The 20,074-nt window shown below is 34.5% G+C and overlaps 1 protein-coding gene across 1 annotated transcript in view; it reads right to left on the bottom strand.

Annotated features, from left to right (window-relative positions):
- Positions 1-20,074, bottom strand: part of PCDH15 (protocadherin related 15) — a 2,229,510-nt gene that overhangs the window by 62,716 nt on the left and 2,146,720 nt on the right. The window contains exons 31-32 of the mRNA XM_074297067.1: positions 18,188-18,403; positions 12,339-12,427 (exon numbers count right to left, since the gene is read on the bottom strand). Coding sequence (XP_074153168.1) covers positions 12,339-12,427; positions 18,188-18,403 — 305 coding nt within the window. The remainder of the gene's footprint in view (positions 1-12,338; positions 12,428-18,187; positions 18,404-20,074) is intronic.

Here is a 20,074-nt window from a genome sequence, read left to right as displayed (position 1 = left end):
AGGTCCCTAAAAGGTACGTTGCAACCTTAAATCTACATTCTATGAATCTGGGCTATCTACTAACTATAGATAGGAGCATGGATAAATACCTCTGGGCATATGTTTCTTTCTCTGTAAAATGGAGATTTCCTGTATAACTCTGGGCAAGTCACCACATCTTTGTGCCTCAATTTCTTCATCTCTCAAAAAGAAAAGTTAGAGAAGCTGCTCTTTGAGCTCTCTCTAGGCTCTTCCTAGGTTTATATTTATTGTCTTATTTTTATCTTTTCATTCAGATCAAGTGGCGTTTGAAACAGTAATTGCCTTTAGGATGCATGATCAATTTTTCTGAATTTCAGAGAAGAAAATGCATAATTCCATCAGGTTTAATCATTAGCTGCATAGGTTTTAGTTTCAGTAAATTGTCAATGCAATATAAAACACCAATTCAGCTAATTTTCTATTTTACTGTACTCAGGAACATTTGAAGTGATATCCCTTTACATTTTTCCAGCCCCAAAGATGTTGATCTTTACTTTCCCTCCTTTCCTTCACTGTCTATTTTTTTAAGTACTCCTTCTTTCTCCACATTTCAATCTACCTATCTCATGTCATTTCCCTCTAGCACCATCCTTTTGATAGAAAGAGTCACTCATTTTTCTCACTAACCTACCCTCCCACTTTTCCCCCTATCCTTCATTTCATAATTCCTGGAGCTCTTTAGCTCTTACCACTGAACTGGAACTTCTAAAGGGGGTAAATGGCCTTCACCTCCCATCCATTGATTTTCTCCCAATCACTTAAAACTCTGTGAAGTATCTGACACTCACCTTTCTTGAAAATTTCTCCTCTCCTATTTTTTTCATACTATAATACCTTAATTTTGTTCCCTACCAATATACCAAATAATATGTCAAGCTTTTCTAGACAATCTTCTTTCAAATTCATCAGAGATTTTCCATGATCATCAAGAATGTCCCATTTTTCCATTTTTTACAATCCCCTCTCTTAAATATTGTTCTGTATTCAGCTAGCCTTTGCTATTTTTTGCCACAAGAATCCATTTTTGTTAGAATCTAGGTACTGGTAAGGGGAATCTCTGCACATAAACTTATTACATGGGTCATTCTTTATATATTAATTATATCTTAACATTTAGCATGTTGTTGGTTTTTGTTTTGTTTTGTTTTGTTTTGTTTTGTTTTGTTTCTCTTCCCAGATTATTTTTACCTTGCGAATACAATCCTTCCTTTGCAACAACAACAACAAAATTTGGTTCTGCACATATATATTGTACCTAAGATATACGATATATGTATGGGAAAGCCTGCCATCTAGGGGAGGGGGTGGAGGGAAGGAGGGGAAAATTTTGGAACAGAAGGGAGTGCGAGGGATAATGTTGTATAAAAAAAAAAAAAAAAACTACCTATACATATGTACTGTCAAAGAAAATGTTATAATTATAAAAATTAAAAAAAAAAAAAAACTTTGGAGGAAAAAAAAACATTTAGCATGTTGTCTGGAACATGATATATGTTTAATAAGTGCTTGTTGATTGACTAGTTCATGGTATACAAATAATTCCAAATATGTTAGGGTTTGTTCATATCAGCCATTTTGATCAGCTTTTTAGGGATTTATCACTGGAGTTCTTCAAATTTAGAGCAGATGACCACTTTATCGAGATGGAATGGCGATTCCCAGGCAGTTATGAGTTATCTGAGCAGCCTGAGAGGTCTTTCCAATTGGAGATTCTTTAATTTTGTGATTTATTTGGCTGACAAGAGCATGGGCATTAGAAGCACCTCATTCAGAATCTTATTTCTTGAGTCTGGGAGCTTACCAGAGCTACAAAAGAAGTAAGCAATGATTCTTTGCAACCTCAGAAACTGCTCAAGGGTAGTAACCTGATATTTCTCTGTTGAATTATATGATATCACTAAAGTCTTAGTTAAAGGATTGTACTTTCTAATGAAATTATTTTATTTGGTAATGTCAGAGAGAAGTCTGATCTTGATCATAGATAACAATAGGGCAATATTCATATTTTTTATTTCCCTTTAGTATCTAGAGTTCATAGAATAAATGTAGAGCTGAAAGGGCCTTTTATTGTTATTTGTTTTTCAGTCATTTCTAATTCTTTGAGATCCCTTGTGGGGTTTTCTTGGCAAAGGTGCTGAAGTACTTTGCCATTTCCTTTTCTGATTTGTTATACAGATGAGGAAATTGAGGCAAACATGGTGAAATGACTTGGCCAGGCTCACACAACTAGAAAGTGTCTAAGGTCAGATTTGAAGTATGGAAGATGAGTTTCCTCGATTCCAAAACCAGCACTCTATACATAGCTGTCTTGGAAGAGGCCTTTACTCTGATTGACTCCAACTTTTTCATTTAATATGGAAGCCCAGAGACTTAAGCCACAAACACAGTAAATAAATGGCTGAGGCAAAATTTGAACTAGATTTGCCAAGTCTAACATTACCCACAATATTTGCTGCCTCGTGGTATAATTGTAAGTGGTGTTTCTAGGAGGGGGTCTGGCTAGAGCTTGTTCATAGCAGCAATGCAAAAATTGGATCAGAAAAGTAACTTGAAATTTTTGGCTCCTGATGACAAGGAACACAAACCACTTACAGGGCCAGCAGCCTGAAGTGTCCTGAAGAAAATAGTAAGGCTAGCCTAAGAAATTCAGTTAGAAGACGACTGAAAAGATGGAGGAAACAGATCTGATTTGATAGCTCACTATCCCGACTAATTATTTTTGTTAATTAGGTCTAAACTCTGTTTTTTTCTAGTGAAATGTTGCTAAGAAAATTCAAGTGTCATTAGTGCCCTTTAAATTTGCATTCTCCAGCATAATTACATTCTGAATTGTGGTGTGGAGGCAATTCGAGAAGCTTGGGGCATCTGTTCCAGGGGCACAAATTCTGGCAGGCTCTTAGCATCATGAGCAGTCTTCAAGAAAAATCTTGGCAATGTGCAATGTTCCTCTAATTCAATTTAAATTAACTCAGTGAATATTTATGTCTGTACTCCATACAAAATATTTTCCTGTTTGCTGAAGGTCTAGCTTGATGACCAGGAAGTCTCATCATCTGATATTGTGTGGTCATCAAAACACACAGTTTTAAGACATACCAACTCATGCAGATCATCTACTTAGGAGGAGTTAGGTGCTGTAGAGGGATCAATTTCAAGTCAGGAAGAATTGAGTTCAAATTTTGCTTCAGTCTGTTCCTGTGTTAGTCTGGGAAAGTCTTTTAATGTTTTATTTTATTTTATTTTATTTTCCCCTGAGGCTGGGGTTAAGTGACTTGCCCAGGGTCACACAGCTAGGAAGAGTTAAGTATCCAAGACCATATTTGAACTCGGGTCCTCCTGAATTCAGGGCTGGTGCTCTATCCATTGTGCCACCTAGCTACCCCTTCTTTTAATGTTTTAAAATTTTATACTGATCATTAGGAAAATTTTGATAATAATATCCACCCCATATGCTTTTTGTGAGGATCAAGTGAAATAATATATGCAAATACTTATTAATTATCATTATTAATAAGGGGTACATCTATTATTATCTGCATTGGTAGATTCAGTCTCCACAGTCATGAGACCAGAAATACCTGAAATATAAGAACAACAGTATCCAAGGTCACCCTATCATTTTTTTTTTTTTTTCTCACTGATACTCAACACAGCACTTACAGCCTCTAGGATGAGGAAATTATTCATTTGTTTGTGAGATGTCATCCCTTGCATGAGTGCCTGAAAATTCATATTGCATTGAGCATTTTAACCTTCAAAAATAAAGCACAGGGAGTGAAAGTCATGGATCACCTGCCTTTTCAACAAACAGGTGAACTCTACTGTCTGCCCAATAAATGCAGATCTAGAAAAAAGCATCCCAATAGATTTCCCAAGAGCTTCCAAAACTCCCCTAGGTAAGAAATCAGTGAATTGATTTGCCTTTCAATTGGGGAAATACAAAAGATAAGGCTCATCCATGAACCCATAATAATCAATAAATCAAGAAGCATCTCTTAAATAGTATGTACCAACTACTATCTCAGGCACTGGGTATACAATTTAAAAAGAAAATAAAATGTTCTTATTCTTAAAGAAATTACATCCTGTAGATTCATGAAAAAGTATTGATTAAACATTGAAATATATGTGGAAACTCTCTAATTACTTTAATTCATTGGGGGACAATTCAGGCTTATTCCCTAATATCCTCATATCTTAGACCTCAACAGATCAAAGCCATTTCCCAATTCCCAATTCAATTTAATTCATTTCAATTCCAGAAATACTTATTAGTAACCTACTATAATGTAATGTATTTTGTTGGACACTATGGATTCAGAAATTAGAAACAAAAACCTCAAATAAGTCCTCTCCTCAAGGAATGAACTTTTACTGTCTGTGGTCACATATAGACAGGAAAACAAATCCTGAGAATACTCAGTGGGACTGATCAGGACACAAATTCACTTCATTTGTTCTTTGAAGAAAACTAAATCTCCTCCAAAATAGAGGATGATGCTAAATAATGATAGAAAATTTCCCTAAAATAGCAGTTGAACTCTCTCAAAATGAGCACCCCAAAAATTACTAAGATTATCAAGAAAAAAGGGCCCCAATTTTTCTGTTCCTCCCATCACTAATTGAAGTACATTTTGGGGCAATAAAAAGCATTACATATTATTATTATTATTTTATGTGTGGCTAATGCTTAATGTTTACAGTTGACTTTTAATTTATGTTACACTGATTACAGACTTATTATAGCAAAGGATATCATTAATAAGATGTGCCACGGGGGAGGCCATGCTCCATTAGTTGAGAGAAATGAGGCTGCTCATTTTTCTGTCTTGATAATCCCTATATGTCTTTGCATTAAGTACACTTATTTCTAAATGGTATGTGGTCAGCAAAATTTTCAGTAATTAAAGTTTAGGAGCTAGGAACTAATAGAGATTTCACAATTGAAAGAAAGTTTGAAGAAATAAGTGGTTTTAATTTATTCCAAAAGGGATTGTTTGCTGCATATGTTTTAACTGGATTTTTACTAAGGCCAGCTAAATAAATGAAGTTATTAGAGTTTAGTTCACTAGAAGATTGATTGAAGGAAGCTGGGATGTGTAGTCAGGAGGAGAGAAGCCGTAGGGAAGCTATGATAGCTGTTTTCAAGGGTGAAAAGGTGATTCTAGTGAGGAGGGATTGGACTTCTAAATGGCCTCAGAAGATGATAAAGCCATAGGTTTTGAGTTGGAGAGGGCCTCTGAGATCATCAAGCATAACTCCTTCAATTTATATATTAGGAAACTGAGACTGAGTGTTTAAATGACTTGTTTAGAGCCATATAGCCAGTAAGTACTACGGGAGGATTGTAATCCTCATTTCCTTGTATTGGAATCATATCCGTTATGATACTCTGCAGCTCATGGGGCAATAACATAGAGAGTAGAAAGAGAAGTTCAGTTCGATGCCAGACAAACTTCCCAAGAACAGACCTCTTGTCCCAGTGTAATGGGATGCTTCAGGATGCTTCTGAGAAATGTTTCTAATGCCCTTCTGGGAATTAGAAATCCACTTTTAAAATGGAATTTCAATTCATAGCCATGTTGGACTAAATGATCTTTCATATCTAAGATTCTAAAACTTTCAGATTCTGTAATTCTGAATTTAGTAGAATAAAGAGAAGGGGTCAATAGTTTACATTGGTGAAAAAGATTAAATTCGATGGAAGAATTGATGTTTCTTTTATCTCAATTTCTCCTTTCAAGGAACCAATCACCTCGTCTTATTTACACCTATGATGAATACATGGGTTTGAGTTTTCTTCCCAAAGTTGTTTCCAAATCTAATATCAGAATGACATATTTTTAAGCGAATATTTTTTAAACAATGTTTTGTTTAATGTTCTTTTTTTTTGTTCCCCATTAATTATACAGGAACAAAGTGGGGGTACTTTAAGGAAACAGAATAATTCTATTGGATAAATCGGTAACAATGGCTTCTGTGAAGGTCAATCAACATGAAGCTATTTCATTTAATTTTGTGGGTTGGAAAAGTATTTATATAAAAAGGAAGACCTAAATTCTTTACCATATTTTGTCTTGTCATACAGTGTTTCCATAGTAGAATAGCTGATCCTTTTTTTTTTTTTTTTTTTTGCTGAGGCAATTGGGGTTAAGTGACTTGCCCAGGGTCACACAGCTAGGACATGTTAAGTGTCTGAGGCCAGATTTGAACTCAGGTCCTCCTGACTTCAGGGCTGGTGCTCTATCCCCTGAAACAACTAGCTGCCCTTTTGCTGATCCATTTTTGATAGTCATTACTACTTTTGGAAAAGATGCCTCTGTGTATGTGAATATTTATCTATTTACCTATTTATCTAGTTTAAATGCAGATTGCTTTTCTCTTTTCTTTTCTTCCTTTTTCTTCCCTTTTCATTTTTTGGGGTGAATTTGCTTCTTTGAAAAACTAAGCAGTCTATTTTTGAGATCTGTAGTGAGTATTCAGAAATCACTTTCTCCCACCATTCTCAGTTCCCTAGTAAGTATCTTTCTCCTTAGTAGCTATTTATTAATGCAGCCTTTCAGATTGGATCAGAAATCTTTTTTCCTCTTACAATCTACTTTATCAGTTTGACAGCTCCCTTTTGGTTCCAATCTGATCACCTACCTCTCCCCTCTAAGCCAAATTCATTTTCTCTAAGATATTAGGTCATACTAGACTTCCCTGATTGAGTGGGTTATAGTCTAGTCAATGTAGACTCTTACATGAAAACGTATTATATGACCTTGAGAGCTGAATGATGATATGCAAGAGTTCTGTAGTAATTCCATTTGACCTCCAGTAATTATTTACTAAATATAAAAGTTAAAAAAAAGTCAAACATAAAACAAAAGCCAAAAAACAAGATTTTTGCTCTGAAGAAACTTGCATTCCATTTGGATCCCTAAAAGATATGTAAATATAAATTAATTGGAAGAGAAAGGGCATACTGATGGTGAGGAGAATCAGGAAGATTTCCAGAGGAGTTTTTTCATTGAGCCCTGAAGAAATCCAAGGATCATTAAGATTTGTATCTGAGGAATGAAAACATTGTGGGTATGAGGACCAGTCTTGTTAAAGAATCAAAGTAGGAGATGGAACTTTGAATTTGGGAGATAGTGAGAAGAGATATTCATGTGAAATGAGCCCAGATCATGAGATTTTAGTTGGATTATGAAAACATTTAAATAGCAATCTGAGAAATTTCTTTGTTATCTTAGAGACAAAAGGGAGATATTAAATATTTCGTGTAGCAAAGTACTGGAGTCAGGCCTATACCTTAGGGAAATTATTTTGTCAACTGTGGGTTGGCGTGTATCACAGAGGATTAAGGCAAGGAGATAAATTAGGAGGCTATCGCAATAGGCTAGGCAGAAGATATCCATGGCTTGAATCAGGGTGGTGGTTCTGTTAGTGGGTAGATGTTAGAAATTTTTGTCACCAAATTATCACCAGTCTATGATTCTAATATAAATAAGCAGAATACAAAGTATTCTAGTTGAAATGGCCTTTTATATTAGATTCAACTTCATCTTGGGATCAATGAACAAAATTCTTTGATTAAAAATGTCTTTCTGGGTAAAGGTGAATGTATTTCCAAATGAATCTAACATTTGGTGTCCTTGAATTCTCAATATTTCGCCTATAAAGCTAAAGAATTCTTGTTAATACAATTTTGTCTCTAGTCAACCATGGGGTAACTGAATTCATATATCATTTTGTGAACTTTTTGTTTGTAGTCCCAAGATGGGGTTTGATCTGAATTAATCCATATCAGCATAATAAATGTGTGTCACACTGGGATTCTATCATATGAGAGCTTTCTATACATACATATTTGTATAATGCTCCAAGGGAGGATATGCAATTAGATACAAACATATATACAGGCATATATGGATAGACATGTATGCATGCATGTTTACACATGAATAATTAAATAAATGTACAGGTATTTATGTTTATATGGACATACAGACATCCACACAATAATATATATGTCTATATTTATATATATATAATATGTAATAACAAAAACTACTTGCTAAATAGCAAAAGCAATTTTAAGGAAGATTAAAATGGGTGAAATTAAATAAACACTATCCAATTTATTTTTTAAAGCTAGTTAAAATAAAGCTTATAATGAAATAATTTTCTTAAGCATGAAATCCCACTCTAATGTTCTAAATTACGAATTTTCTCTCTCAGCTTGTGCATAGAGAAGTTGCATCCCTCAAATTGCAGAAATAGCCTTCAGAATTCAGTTGGATAGATATTCTCTTCTGGATTATATCTAGCTGGTTCTCTCAAGGAATTTTGATAGCGGGGAATTTAACCTGTTGATTTCTTCTATTCTTCTCCCCAAATGTCAGAAGTATATTTTAGCATTAACTTGAGTATGGTTTTGTGCAGGAGTAGAGGGATGACTTCTTTAAAAGCACTTAGGTCATTGCACAGCCTTGAATTCTGCTGAAGGATTCCCTTTCCTCTGCTGCTGCAGGACAAGAGATCTCTCAGAGATGAGGTTAATTCATATCTTTCTTGTCACATGGTTTTGTTCTTTTGTGTGTAACTTACTCAAGGTTATCTCTAATGATAAGATGAGGTCAATACTATTGTTGACCTTGGGAGCACAATTTCCTTCTTCCCCAGGGGGAACTGAATAAATTAAGAACTGTCTGTTGGTTTTGATCTCAGAATTGACTGGACATTATTACTTAGTCATTTATCCAATCAACCTGACTTCATTCCAGATCTCTTATTGTGTCACAGAGCCATGTTTTACACCTTTCAGTTCAAACTCCAGCACCGATTAAGTTAGCAGGTCCCAAGAGGAGAGGATTTTCCTTTTCTTAAAGACATTTTCACTTTTAACTTGAAGGGTTTTCTTATATTTTAATTGAATTCTCTCACGTTGTTTCCTAACATTGCCAGGTGACATTTTCCAAGTATAACAATGACAGATGTTCTATTGCTGAGCAACTTAATGATTCAAGTGACCCGACAGCATCAGGGGGAAAAGCAACAAAAATAGCTTTGCAAAATAACATGCCCACTTACATGGAATGCATTTTCTAGACATGGAAGAAAAGATGTCATCACCATGGAGTCGGGTGATATTCAGAGGTTTCCCATAGCTTGGCCTAATTATTTCTGCCAGTGTCATGACATTGTAAGACATTTCCATTAGTGGAAGAATGTAGTCACAAAGAGACAGGGGGATAAATCATATACCTGATAGCAGGAGAATGGGTTCCATATAGGCCAAGGAATTCTTCAATTTATTTAACTGATTCTCCCTCTCAGTGCCTTTAGGTTTTCTTCTTGGGATTCTAATAACTTTTTATGGCTAGCAAAAACTGGTGATCATCTCCTGATTACCTGATGACCACACTGTCATGAGAAGGCAAGGGAAGCAACTCCTACTGAATTTGAAGGTACATCAGACTGTAGCCTTTGATCCATACCATTGTGTTAGGGGAAAGTAACTTATTTTCTTCAATCAATGACTTATCAGTATTGCATTTAGATCTAAAATCAAACTGGAACTAAGACATTGTAAGGGCCCTTTAAATGAGCGGGCACAGTGCAACAGGAGATTTGAGTGGCCCAGAAGTATTCTCTGTGGATATAGGACTGCCCTGTGGGTGGGATCCTGGCCACATTGAGATAGCTTCATAATGGGTGACGGCTCTCTCACTGGTTGGCTGTGGTTGTGACCTCACAGGCCCTTTATAAACCCACTGCAGACAGCAGTTGCTCTCTTTTACCTGGCTTCCTATCCTGGGGTAGCTGAGCCAAGCTGATGGAACTATGAGAAGTAAGAAGTTAACAAGTCAGGGTATCAAGTCAGGGCATTATGTGAGTAGGTATAATAAAGGCTTTTAAGATTACATGTGGCTGTTCTTGAGTGTACTACCAGTTATTAAACTATAGATCCAATAAATCATGGCCAGAGACCTTTGAAGACCTCAAGAGGAGGCAAGCTGGGTAGAGTTGACACTGCAAAGGTCAGTGGTCAAAGGTACTCTGTTGGGCCTTGGAAAGACTGGTAATAGTAACTGCCAGGAGTGCATGTTACAAGACATCATACTTTTATGAACTTTAATCCTATGTTTCATATACAACTCTAAAATTCAATGGTCAGATTTCCTAGTCTGAATAGTTCTACAGCATATTAGAAAGTTTGTTTGTTTACTTCCTTATACCCACACTGGAAACCCGCTAAGGCTATTTTATATTGTTTTTGTGTGCATCATTTGTATTCTTTTATGTCTGTGATATTGTCTTCTCATTTGAAATGTAAGCTTCCTGAGGACAAAGGGCATTTTCAATTGTTCTTTGAATGTCCAGGACCTGGCAGAGTGCCTATCATTCTGGATGCATTTAATAGATGTCCATTGATTGACTACTTAGTTGAATGATCAGAATAAGGAATGAAGAGGCCACCATGTTGACATCAGCTGGAAGTAACAACTGTCAGCCTGACATAAACTAGAAGAAAAATGATTAAACATCAAGATCCAAAGCAATGTGTGTACAATCACGTGCATAGTTGTCTCAAGCCATTCAGGCTTCTCCAGTCTCCTGCAACTTCCTGGTCTAGTATAAAGTTGGAAAAATTATATTGAATCATGTAGAAAACTTAAAATACTTGCTATAGGCCAGAAATCATGTAAAATATTTTACAAATATTATTTGTAAATACTATTATCATTTCTATTTTTTTAAAAGATGCAGAAATTGAGATGGAGAGAAATTAAATGATTTGTATAGGGTTACAGAGCTGATGGGTGACTAAGGTAGGATTTTAACTCGATTTCTTAACTCCAACTGCAGTACTCTATCCATTCTATTATCTAGCTTCTTCTACCAGGAAAAAAAAAAAAAGTCATACCTCATTTTAATAATTAGCTCATTTTAATTTTAGGGGCGATATTATAGCCTGTAAAGTACACATGGTTCCCTCTACTTGCTTTAAGGAGCCTATTTTAGATAAAAAAAGTTATAATAATTACTTAGAGCCTCTAGTTAGGAAAATGTATATACTAACATTTACTAAGAGGTTGAACTCCCTTCCCAACTTTACATTTATAGTTATCTACTGCCCTCTGGGTGATTTTTAAAATTCAAGTTATTTGAAATACTTGGCTAACTAAATAGAGTATAGGGATACAGAACTAAACCAGTATTGTGACAAGGCACTATGGGTAACTATGTGATGCCATAATGGATAGAACACTGGACTCAAGAGTAAGATAGACTCATCTTCTTGAGTTCAAATTTAGCTTCAGGCAGTTCCTAGTTGGTAACTCCTTTCCTGGGCAAGACACTTAACACCATTAGATTCAGTTTTTCATGTGGAAAATGATCTGGAGAAGCAAATGGCAAGCCACTCCGATCTATTTGCCAAGAAACCCCAAATTGGGTCACAAAGAGTGGGATGTGACTGAAATGACTGGATAATAACACCATAAAAAACATCTCCTGATGCCCATATACATTCTCATGAGGAGGCAAGAGAACCAGCTCCTACTTAAGGTAAAGGTATAGTGGATTGTGGCCCTTGGTCCATACCTTTGCTGTATTAGGGCAAAGTACCTTATTTTCTTTAATTAATGACTGATAAGTATTTCATGTAGAACTAAAATCAAACTGAAACTAAGAGGATCCTGGTGATAGTTCGACTGTTCTCTACATTGGTACAAGATTTGGGGGAAAATAAATGATTCTCAGGATTTCCTTGGTGCATGGATATCAGGCAGAGTGGTCTACTCCAAGATGCCCATAGAACTAATAGCCTTGCTTCCCTCAACCTTCCCCACCATAACTCTGCAGGTAGACCCCGGACTACTGAGACTTTCCAAACCAACACTGTATGATCTCATTCTTTTCTTTGCCGTAAAACCTTGGATTCTCTAACTGGTCTGAGAGAGCTCCTCCTTTTTAAACCAATTCCTGACATATAGTTAAGTCTCACACACTCATCACCTTTGATTGATTCAAGCAAGTGTGTAAATCCTGTTCACACCTAGTTTTGATAAATTAAATCATGAAGTTCTCTTTCCTAACAAAGATAATTACTTTTGAGTGTGGCAGGGTGACCTATGTATGGCGCCTCACTTTTAAAAAATACACATATGAGTATTTATGAATGTATATTATAGCCTTTATGATGTATGTACAATACCATATGCATACCTATATGCACACAGGTAAATATATGTATACTTATACATATTTTTAATTTCCAACTTGACAACTTCAAGAATGAAAAGAAATGAACATAAATGGCTTACTCTGTCAGTTCCTCGATGTTCTGCTCCACAAGCGTTGGAGGCACATTGGAGACGATGACTTGCATGTCCAGCTGATTGACCACAGACACCTGAAAAGCATCAATACAAGAGTTAAAGGAGCCTTTCCATGTGTACATTGGTATAGTACAAAATTCCAGGCTGTGTTCTTGCCTCTCCAACATATCTAGCTATGATAGCTTCTCATTTTAAGTTAAGGAAAAATCAACTGAGCAATCGGTACAGTTGTGTATTCATCAACCAACAAACATATTTCCTAACTATTATGTGCTGAGTCCTGTTTTAGGCACTGGAGAAAGGAAATGCATTTCTTTCATTTTGGGGAGGGGAAAAGTACATGACAATTGAAAACAACCTTAATAATGCTAACAGCTGGCATTTTTATTGTGTCTTAAGTTTGGCGATGCACTTTATGAATGTCATCTGATTTTATTCTCAGTCCTAGAAGATAGCTATGATCACTAGTCATGTCTTTTGGATGTGGACACTGAGGCAAGCAAAGTTTAAGGAACTGGCCTGGATAACACAGCTAGTAAGTGTCTAAGAGTAGATTTAAATTCAGACCTTACGGATTTCAAGTTAAATGCTTTTTTTCATTTTGCCATCTGAGGTTACATGTCATAATTAGCACCAGATTGGACTTGATCTCAGAAAATGTGAATGCTAATCCATCCACTAACAATAGATAGATAGAAACTTGATAGAAATCTCATCAGTACACAGAAATGTTTAAACAAAAAATAAGGGATTATTCTTTCAGTTCTTTGAAATTTTGCTGTACAAGTGTAGGAGGGACCTATTTTGTTGTATTTTTACATTTTTTAACTTTTTTCACACTTTTAGTGCATAAGGTATCTTCATTTCTCCCTTTTAGAATGTCTTATTTCTTTCAAAAAAATTCAGGCATCATCCATCACATAAACTCCTTTTTCTCTCCCCCTACCCCTAGTTGGGTAGAAGTATCATATCCCTACAAGTTAACATTTCTCTCTCTCTCTCTCTCTCTCTTTCTCTCTCTCTCTCTCTCTCTATATATATATATATATATATATATATATATATATATACACATATATACACATATGTATATATATGTATATATAACTTCATTTTTTGTATATTTGTCTATATTACTTCTTAAAATTGTAAATTAAAAAAATAAATTATATGTTGATTGCATACATTTGGTAGTACAGAAATCACTCAATGGAATAACTGGTTAGCTGCTTCAATAAATTAAAATAGGATGCTCTCAGAGGGCTCATATTATTAACCACAGTAATTTACACCCTACCAATTGCCGTTCCTTATCAAGTGATGTTGCCTTAATCACTTTTTGTATTATTTTTATATCATGGATAAAATGTTGATGGAGGAAAACATTTCTTGCTGACTTGTCAGCAAATGATATGTGAATTCATCAGGAGTAGTGTTTTTGGTGACAAACAGGTCCACCTTCTTCCTCATTCTTCCAATTTGTCAGTCTTGTCATTTTTTAAAAGGATGACCTCCACAAAAGAAAACTGACACTGAGAAAAAAAGCTCTCATTTTCATTTTGGCTGAACAAACAATAATTGGACCAAGTTTGAAGACCCTGAAGATCTCACAAAGCAAATAGAAACCCCTAGGACCTTAAACTGGAAGGGATGTTTCAGGTCATCTATCCAACCCCCTCACTTTGGGTTGGGGTTATTGTTCTTTGTTCTAGAAGAGGACCAAAATGACATCAGTATATTAGAGTCGAGTTCCAGTATGTCCAACTGTGGCTGATCAGACCAATATGAACTCAGAAGACTCTGCCACCATGGGATACAAATAGTCCCTATGATAAGCATATAGTTCTCATAGTGCCTGGATTAGAAGGCTTCACGTAAAACCATGGGGTGAGTCACTCTCTGCTAAGTGGCAATGGCCAGAAATATGAGCATTTTAAAGACTTATTTATTCAAATATTTGTTTTTAATTGTAATGACTGACTTTCCTATCTTTCAAAGACTTGAAATGAACAAGGTCATGTCATCTAGGGGAGGGAGTAGAGGGAGGGAGGGGAAAATCTGGAAAAATGAATACAAGGGATAATGTTATAAAAAAATTACTCATGCATATATACTGTCAAAAAATGTATAATTATAAAATTAATAAATTGATTCTCTTGATGTTCTAAAGAAAAGAAAAGAAAAGAAAAGAAAAGAAAAGAAAAGAAAAGAAAAGAAAAGAAAAGAAAAGAAAAGAAAAGAAAAGAAAAGAAAAGAAAAGAAAAGAACAAGGTCAGAGCTTGTTTCTGGGTGACCGCAAACCAAAAGACACGAGGGGGAAAGAGTGGGAGAAAACCCTATTTGGGGTAGACTCTTTATCTTGCATTTCTTCTGAGATAAATTCTGCTTTGCTCATACAGTACAGCATCTTTTCTGATGAGAGTGTGCCATGCTGGGTGGTCCTGTGTCATTGTCTCCCATGTCATGCGATTGATTCTAAAGTTCTTAAGAGAGACTTTGAGAGTGTCCTTCTATTGCCATTTCTGAGCACCTTGTGAGCACTTGCCATGTGTGAATTCTCCATAAAATAATCTCTTTGGCAAGCTTCCATTTGGAATTTGAACCACATGGCCAGCCCAATGGAGTTGTGCTTTCCTCAGTAGAGGTGAAATGCTTAGCAGTTTAGTTCAAGAAAGGAACTTATTGTCAACCCCCTCATTTTAGAGAAGAGAAAATAGACCCAGAAAAGCAAAATGACCGCCTGGACCCACACAGGGAGCAGTTAGTCACTGAGCTGGAGTTCAAAATCAAGTTCTCTGCCTCCTACGATAGTTTTCCTCTAATATTAAGCTCTCACAACCAAGACACTGAATTAACAGATAATGATCATTTGTGTAAATGGTTTTAATGACTGTGTGAAATGTTATTTTCTTTTCTTTTCCATCATATGGGAAGTTATGTATAGTCTAGAATGAGAATGAGAAATGTCAGTAGTTACAATAAAATGTAACCTATCTCTCTTTCCCAACTGTTACAGTCATTTTATCATGTCTTTTTTGTATGAGAGTCTCCTACATGGAATTATCTTATTGTTTACAGCTCCCTATTGAAAAAAAAAATCAGTCTATTTCCTTGCAATAGTTGAATTCATCATAAATATATATAAACCTATAAATATATATAATTAAATATAAAATATTTAATATATATTAAATATATATTATTAAAATATATAAATATACACATTTATGTATAAAATATATAAATTATATAACATATACAAATATGTGTGTGCTTTTATATATATATATATATATATATATATATATATATATATATAATATATATATATATATATTATATATATATATATATATATATATATATATATATATATATATATAAAAGCAAATGAGAAAATAAATGAGGGACTTTAAACTGATGCTGTCCATTTTGGTGTGATCAAATTTCCAAGATTTACTTGGCATTTTGTTTTCAGAAGGCATTTGCATTATAGCTCCGAGTCAAACATATACAGAACATGTGTATCAGCATGTATTGATTGATCTGCTACACTAAAGGCTTGGAGAATATGCCCGCACACTTGCTAAAATTAACTTTCTGTAGGTTGATCACTGATCAAAGTTTCAATTTCCAAATCACTGCTCTGACCTGGGATTCTTAATGATTGGAATAGCTGGTCATGGTTGAGGCAACTGATTCAATCAGAAACTGCTGTAATTGATGTTGTCGGCATGACTGAGCCCTGTGAATCACATTACAATTCCTTAAAATTGAGTTTAAGATTCTTTGCCAATCAATTTTCCAGAGTTTGAGGATATAATTTTATTCTCCTGCAACATTTTCTTGGTATGAAAATACAGCATAGAAACTTCATATCTATTTTGTGGCCTATTTCCTATCTAATCCTAATATCAGTATTTAATTTTGCTTGGATTTCGCACCTTTAACTTATTTCATTCATAAATGCTGAGGTTATTTTTGTTGAATTTAGCAAAGAATTGTGACCTTGTGGAACTTTTCTAACAAGAATAGCAATAACAATATTATAACAAATTCATGAAGATCCTAAATTTATGTCACGATTCCTACTTTTCAAGTCATTATGACCTTGTCTAGTGTCCCAAAAATAATCATTCTATTTAAGCAATGTGTATGTAGAGCTAAGGGTATTTATATACATAATTGTAATGCTGATATTTCTTCTCCATTTTTTTTTTGGCTGAGGCAATTGGGGTTAAGTGACTTGTCCAGTGTCACACATCTAGGAAGTATTAAGTGTGTGAGACCAGATTTGAACTCAGTTCCTTCTGATTTCAGGGCTGGTGCTCCATCCACTGCACCACCTACCTGCCCCTCTATTTGCTTTTGATTCATTCATTCATCCTTTACCAATTTCCCATGAAACAAGGTAGATTGAGGATCTTTACATATATAACAACAAACAGCACATAAAGTTTGTAAAGTTATTTCCACACAATTTTCAAGTTCATTCTCAAAATAACCCTTTGAAGTAGGTATATCATTACTTTATTATCACTGTTTGATACTTAAGAAAATCAATTCTCAGAGAAGCTAAGGAGAGTAATTTATGGAATACCTGATCATGATTGAAACAACTAATCAACTTTCCTCATTTATTAAAGCAAAAATTATAATAATAACTAGCATTTATGCAGTGTTTTAATATTATGTTATGGAAATGCTCATTTTATTCCATAAACATGTATTAATATAAAAGGAAACAAATAGGAAAAATAATAGCATTTATGCAGTGGTTTATGTCTTCAAAGTGCTTTATAAATATCAAATTTTGTCTTCAACAATTGAAGGTAGGTGCCATTATGACTTCCATTTTTACAAATGCATAAACTAAATCAGACTTGTTTTGAGTTAAGTGACTAGGCATGCCAATTGATACAAAAATTCTATTACAATATTTCTTTTAAGTAATATTTTATATTTATTTATATTTATATTTATAGCATTTTCTTTGTCTCATGGAACAGGAATGCTCTGCATCAATATTCTGGATAATTTAATTTCCACTCTGAGTTTTTAAATACTTCACAGTCTATGTCATACAATCTTTCCAGGCTTATCATTTATTACTCTCTTCATATTTTCTATTTTTGAGCCAAACTGAGCTTCCTACTGTTCCTAACATATTCTATTCGCCTAATTTTTTACCTTGAACCTTGATTTACTCATAATTATAATATGCCTATAATAAATAATAATTTATTTATATAATATAATAATAAAATAAAATAATAAATAAATAATAATAAATAATAAAACAATAATAGTCACTTCTTCAAGTCACCTAGAGAAAACAAGGAAGGTCTGCCACATTTTGACTAGGAACTCTGAGTAGGTGGTGGATCTCAATCCTTGGAAGGAACTCTGACATCAGTAATATGATGTCCGTTGGCTTGATGGAGATTAGGAGTGATTCCCATTGTTTTAATTTCTGCTGCCGAACTATGGAGATATCCATTTTCATTTTCTCTCACTAGCAAATTAAATTTTAAAGATGAAAAATGGAGAAAAATTCTCCAAAAAAACAAATCATATTAAAAGAAAACAAACTAGATCATATTATCAAAATGGTTCCAAGCCCAGCTTTTCAAGTTCTACAGTACCTTATTAATGGAGCTCATGATGGAAGGCAGAATCACTTTTAGGATATATACATTTTTTTGAGATATCCTTGATCTCTTATTGGAACTGAGAAATTCCCAATATTTTCCATGATATATCCTTCTTACCTTCATTGTCACATTCACTCCCTTCTCTCCCAAAACTTTTTTTCCAAAATCCTTTCCACTTACCAGGACATTGGCTTTGCCACTTAACCCCTTTCCATAATCATCCGTTGCAACGACCTGGAACTTGAAGTAGGACCTTCTCATGTTTTTGAACAGCATGGCAGTTTTTATTAGACCTGTATATGCTTCCACAACAAATCCTTCCTTTCCCTCTTTAATTGGAGGTATGATAAGTCTGTATGCCATGGCGCTATAATTACCAGTGTCTTTATCAGTTGCCTAAGAAGAAAAGCAGAAGAGAAAAATGAATATGAAGAAAATTAGTATCTATGTTTTGGATAAATGATAAATTTCCTTTAATGGCCAGAAGCACTGGATTTGAATCTGGAAACTCTCACTTATATACCTGTGTGAAGTTAGGCATGTGATTCAATTCAACAAGCTAAAATGTCTCTGGACTGTGCAGTGAACTGGGCTTATTGCCAAAGGATTGTCTTCAGTTCAGGCTCTGGGCCTCAGTTTATATCTCTGTAACATGATAAGTTTGAATCAGAGTACCTCTGAGATCCTTATAATGCTAATATAAATGGTTATATGATCATGCCCATTGAATAATAGCCATATTACCTTTACATTTTCTATGTCAGGGATTCTTAAACTTATTCCACTTCCCTATTCACTTGAGAATTTTTTTATGTGATCCCAGATATATAAGTATATAAAATAGGCATAGAGATCAAACATTCACTGATGATAATAAATCATAATTTCATGACACGCCCATTCAATTAGAAGTCACAACTTTCAGTTTAAGAAGCTGAGTTCTAGATAATAGTTTTAAACATTGTTTTATTAGTTTTCTTTGTTATGAATTTGAGAGACATCAACAAACATGAAAATTCCCTAAAAGAACAGGAAAAAAAGAGTTGCATAAGATACCATGAAAGTCTATCATGGAATAGTTTTGTTTTGTTTTTAAGTATACATTAAGTATATATTTAAGTATATATAGTTAATACTATAGCTCATTTCCCTGCTTGTGTGTCCCCTACTGAACCACTCTGAGTATCTTTTAATGATTCATTGACATTCATTTCTTTCTTTTAGTGCTTTACAATATATAAACTACATATCTCAACAGCCTCATTCTTCTTCCTACCCCAATTCTCATTATGTGGATGAAAAAACCCTGCCTGAGAGGAGTTGTTACCTCAAGTGATATAGTTGTTAAATGATGGAGTTGGACCCCAAAACAGTTCTTATGATTTCTACTCCAACACCTTTAACATTTTCTGTCTCTTGAAGTCTTTCTTAATCTGATTGTACACCTATCCATGTACTGACTTAATTAAATACCTATTTATTTTTAGATTGGACCTGTGATTTTGTTGGCAAGGAGAAAGAAACTCTTTTTATTGTTGCAGATTAATGTGTATATTTTCTTGATTATCTACATGGTGATTAAATAAGTGAGTTTTCAGTTGATTTAATTATTGCACTGTCTCTTTGGACTGATTCTGATTGACTCTGAATTATGTTGATTATTGAAACAAAAGATCCATACAGGTAATTCTTCATTCATTTATTTCTGTGGAATATACATGGTGGTGACGTGTGTGTGTGTGTGTGTGTGTGTGTGTGTGTGTGTGTGTGATAATCTCAGACCTGAAAGTTCCCCCGAGACTAATTGATCCCAAAATACTGATTGAATATCACCCTACAAAATCCTCCCAATTTGGTCATGAAACAATTTTTTTGAAGACTTTCATGAAAAGATGGCTCACTATCCACTTGACCCACAAGCAACCTTATTCAAATTTTTCTTAGCATAAAGCAATAAAAAAATTATCCTTACAATTATACAAAATCTGTCTCTTTGTAACTTGTGCCTGTTGTTTCTAGACCTATTTTCTGGGCCCACGTAGAATAGTCTATTTCTTCTTTCTTTTG

The sequence above is a fragment of the Sminthopsis crassicaudata genome, chromosome 2 (genome assembly GCF_048593235.1).
Source record: "Sminthopsis crassicaudata isolate SCR6 chromosome 2, ASM4859323v1, whole genome shotgun sequence".
NCBI lineage: Eukaryota > Metazoa > Chordata > Mammalia > Dasyuromorphia > Dasyuridae > Sminthopsis > Sminthopsis crassicaudata.
Note: the sequence above shows the minus strand (reverse complement) of the source record. Positions and strands in the feature narration are given on the sequence as shown.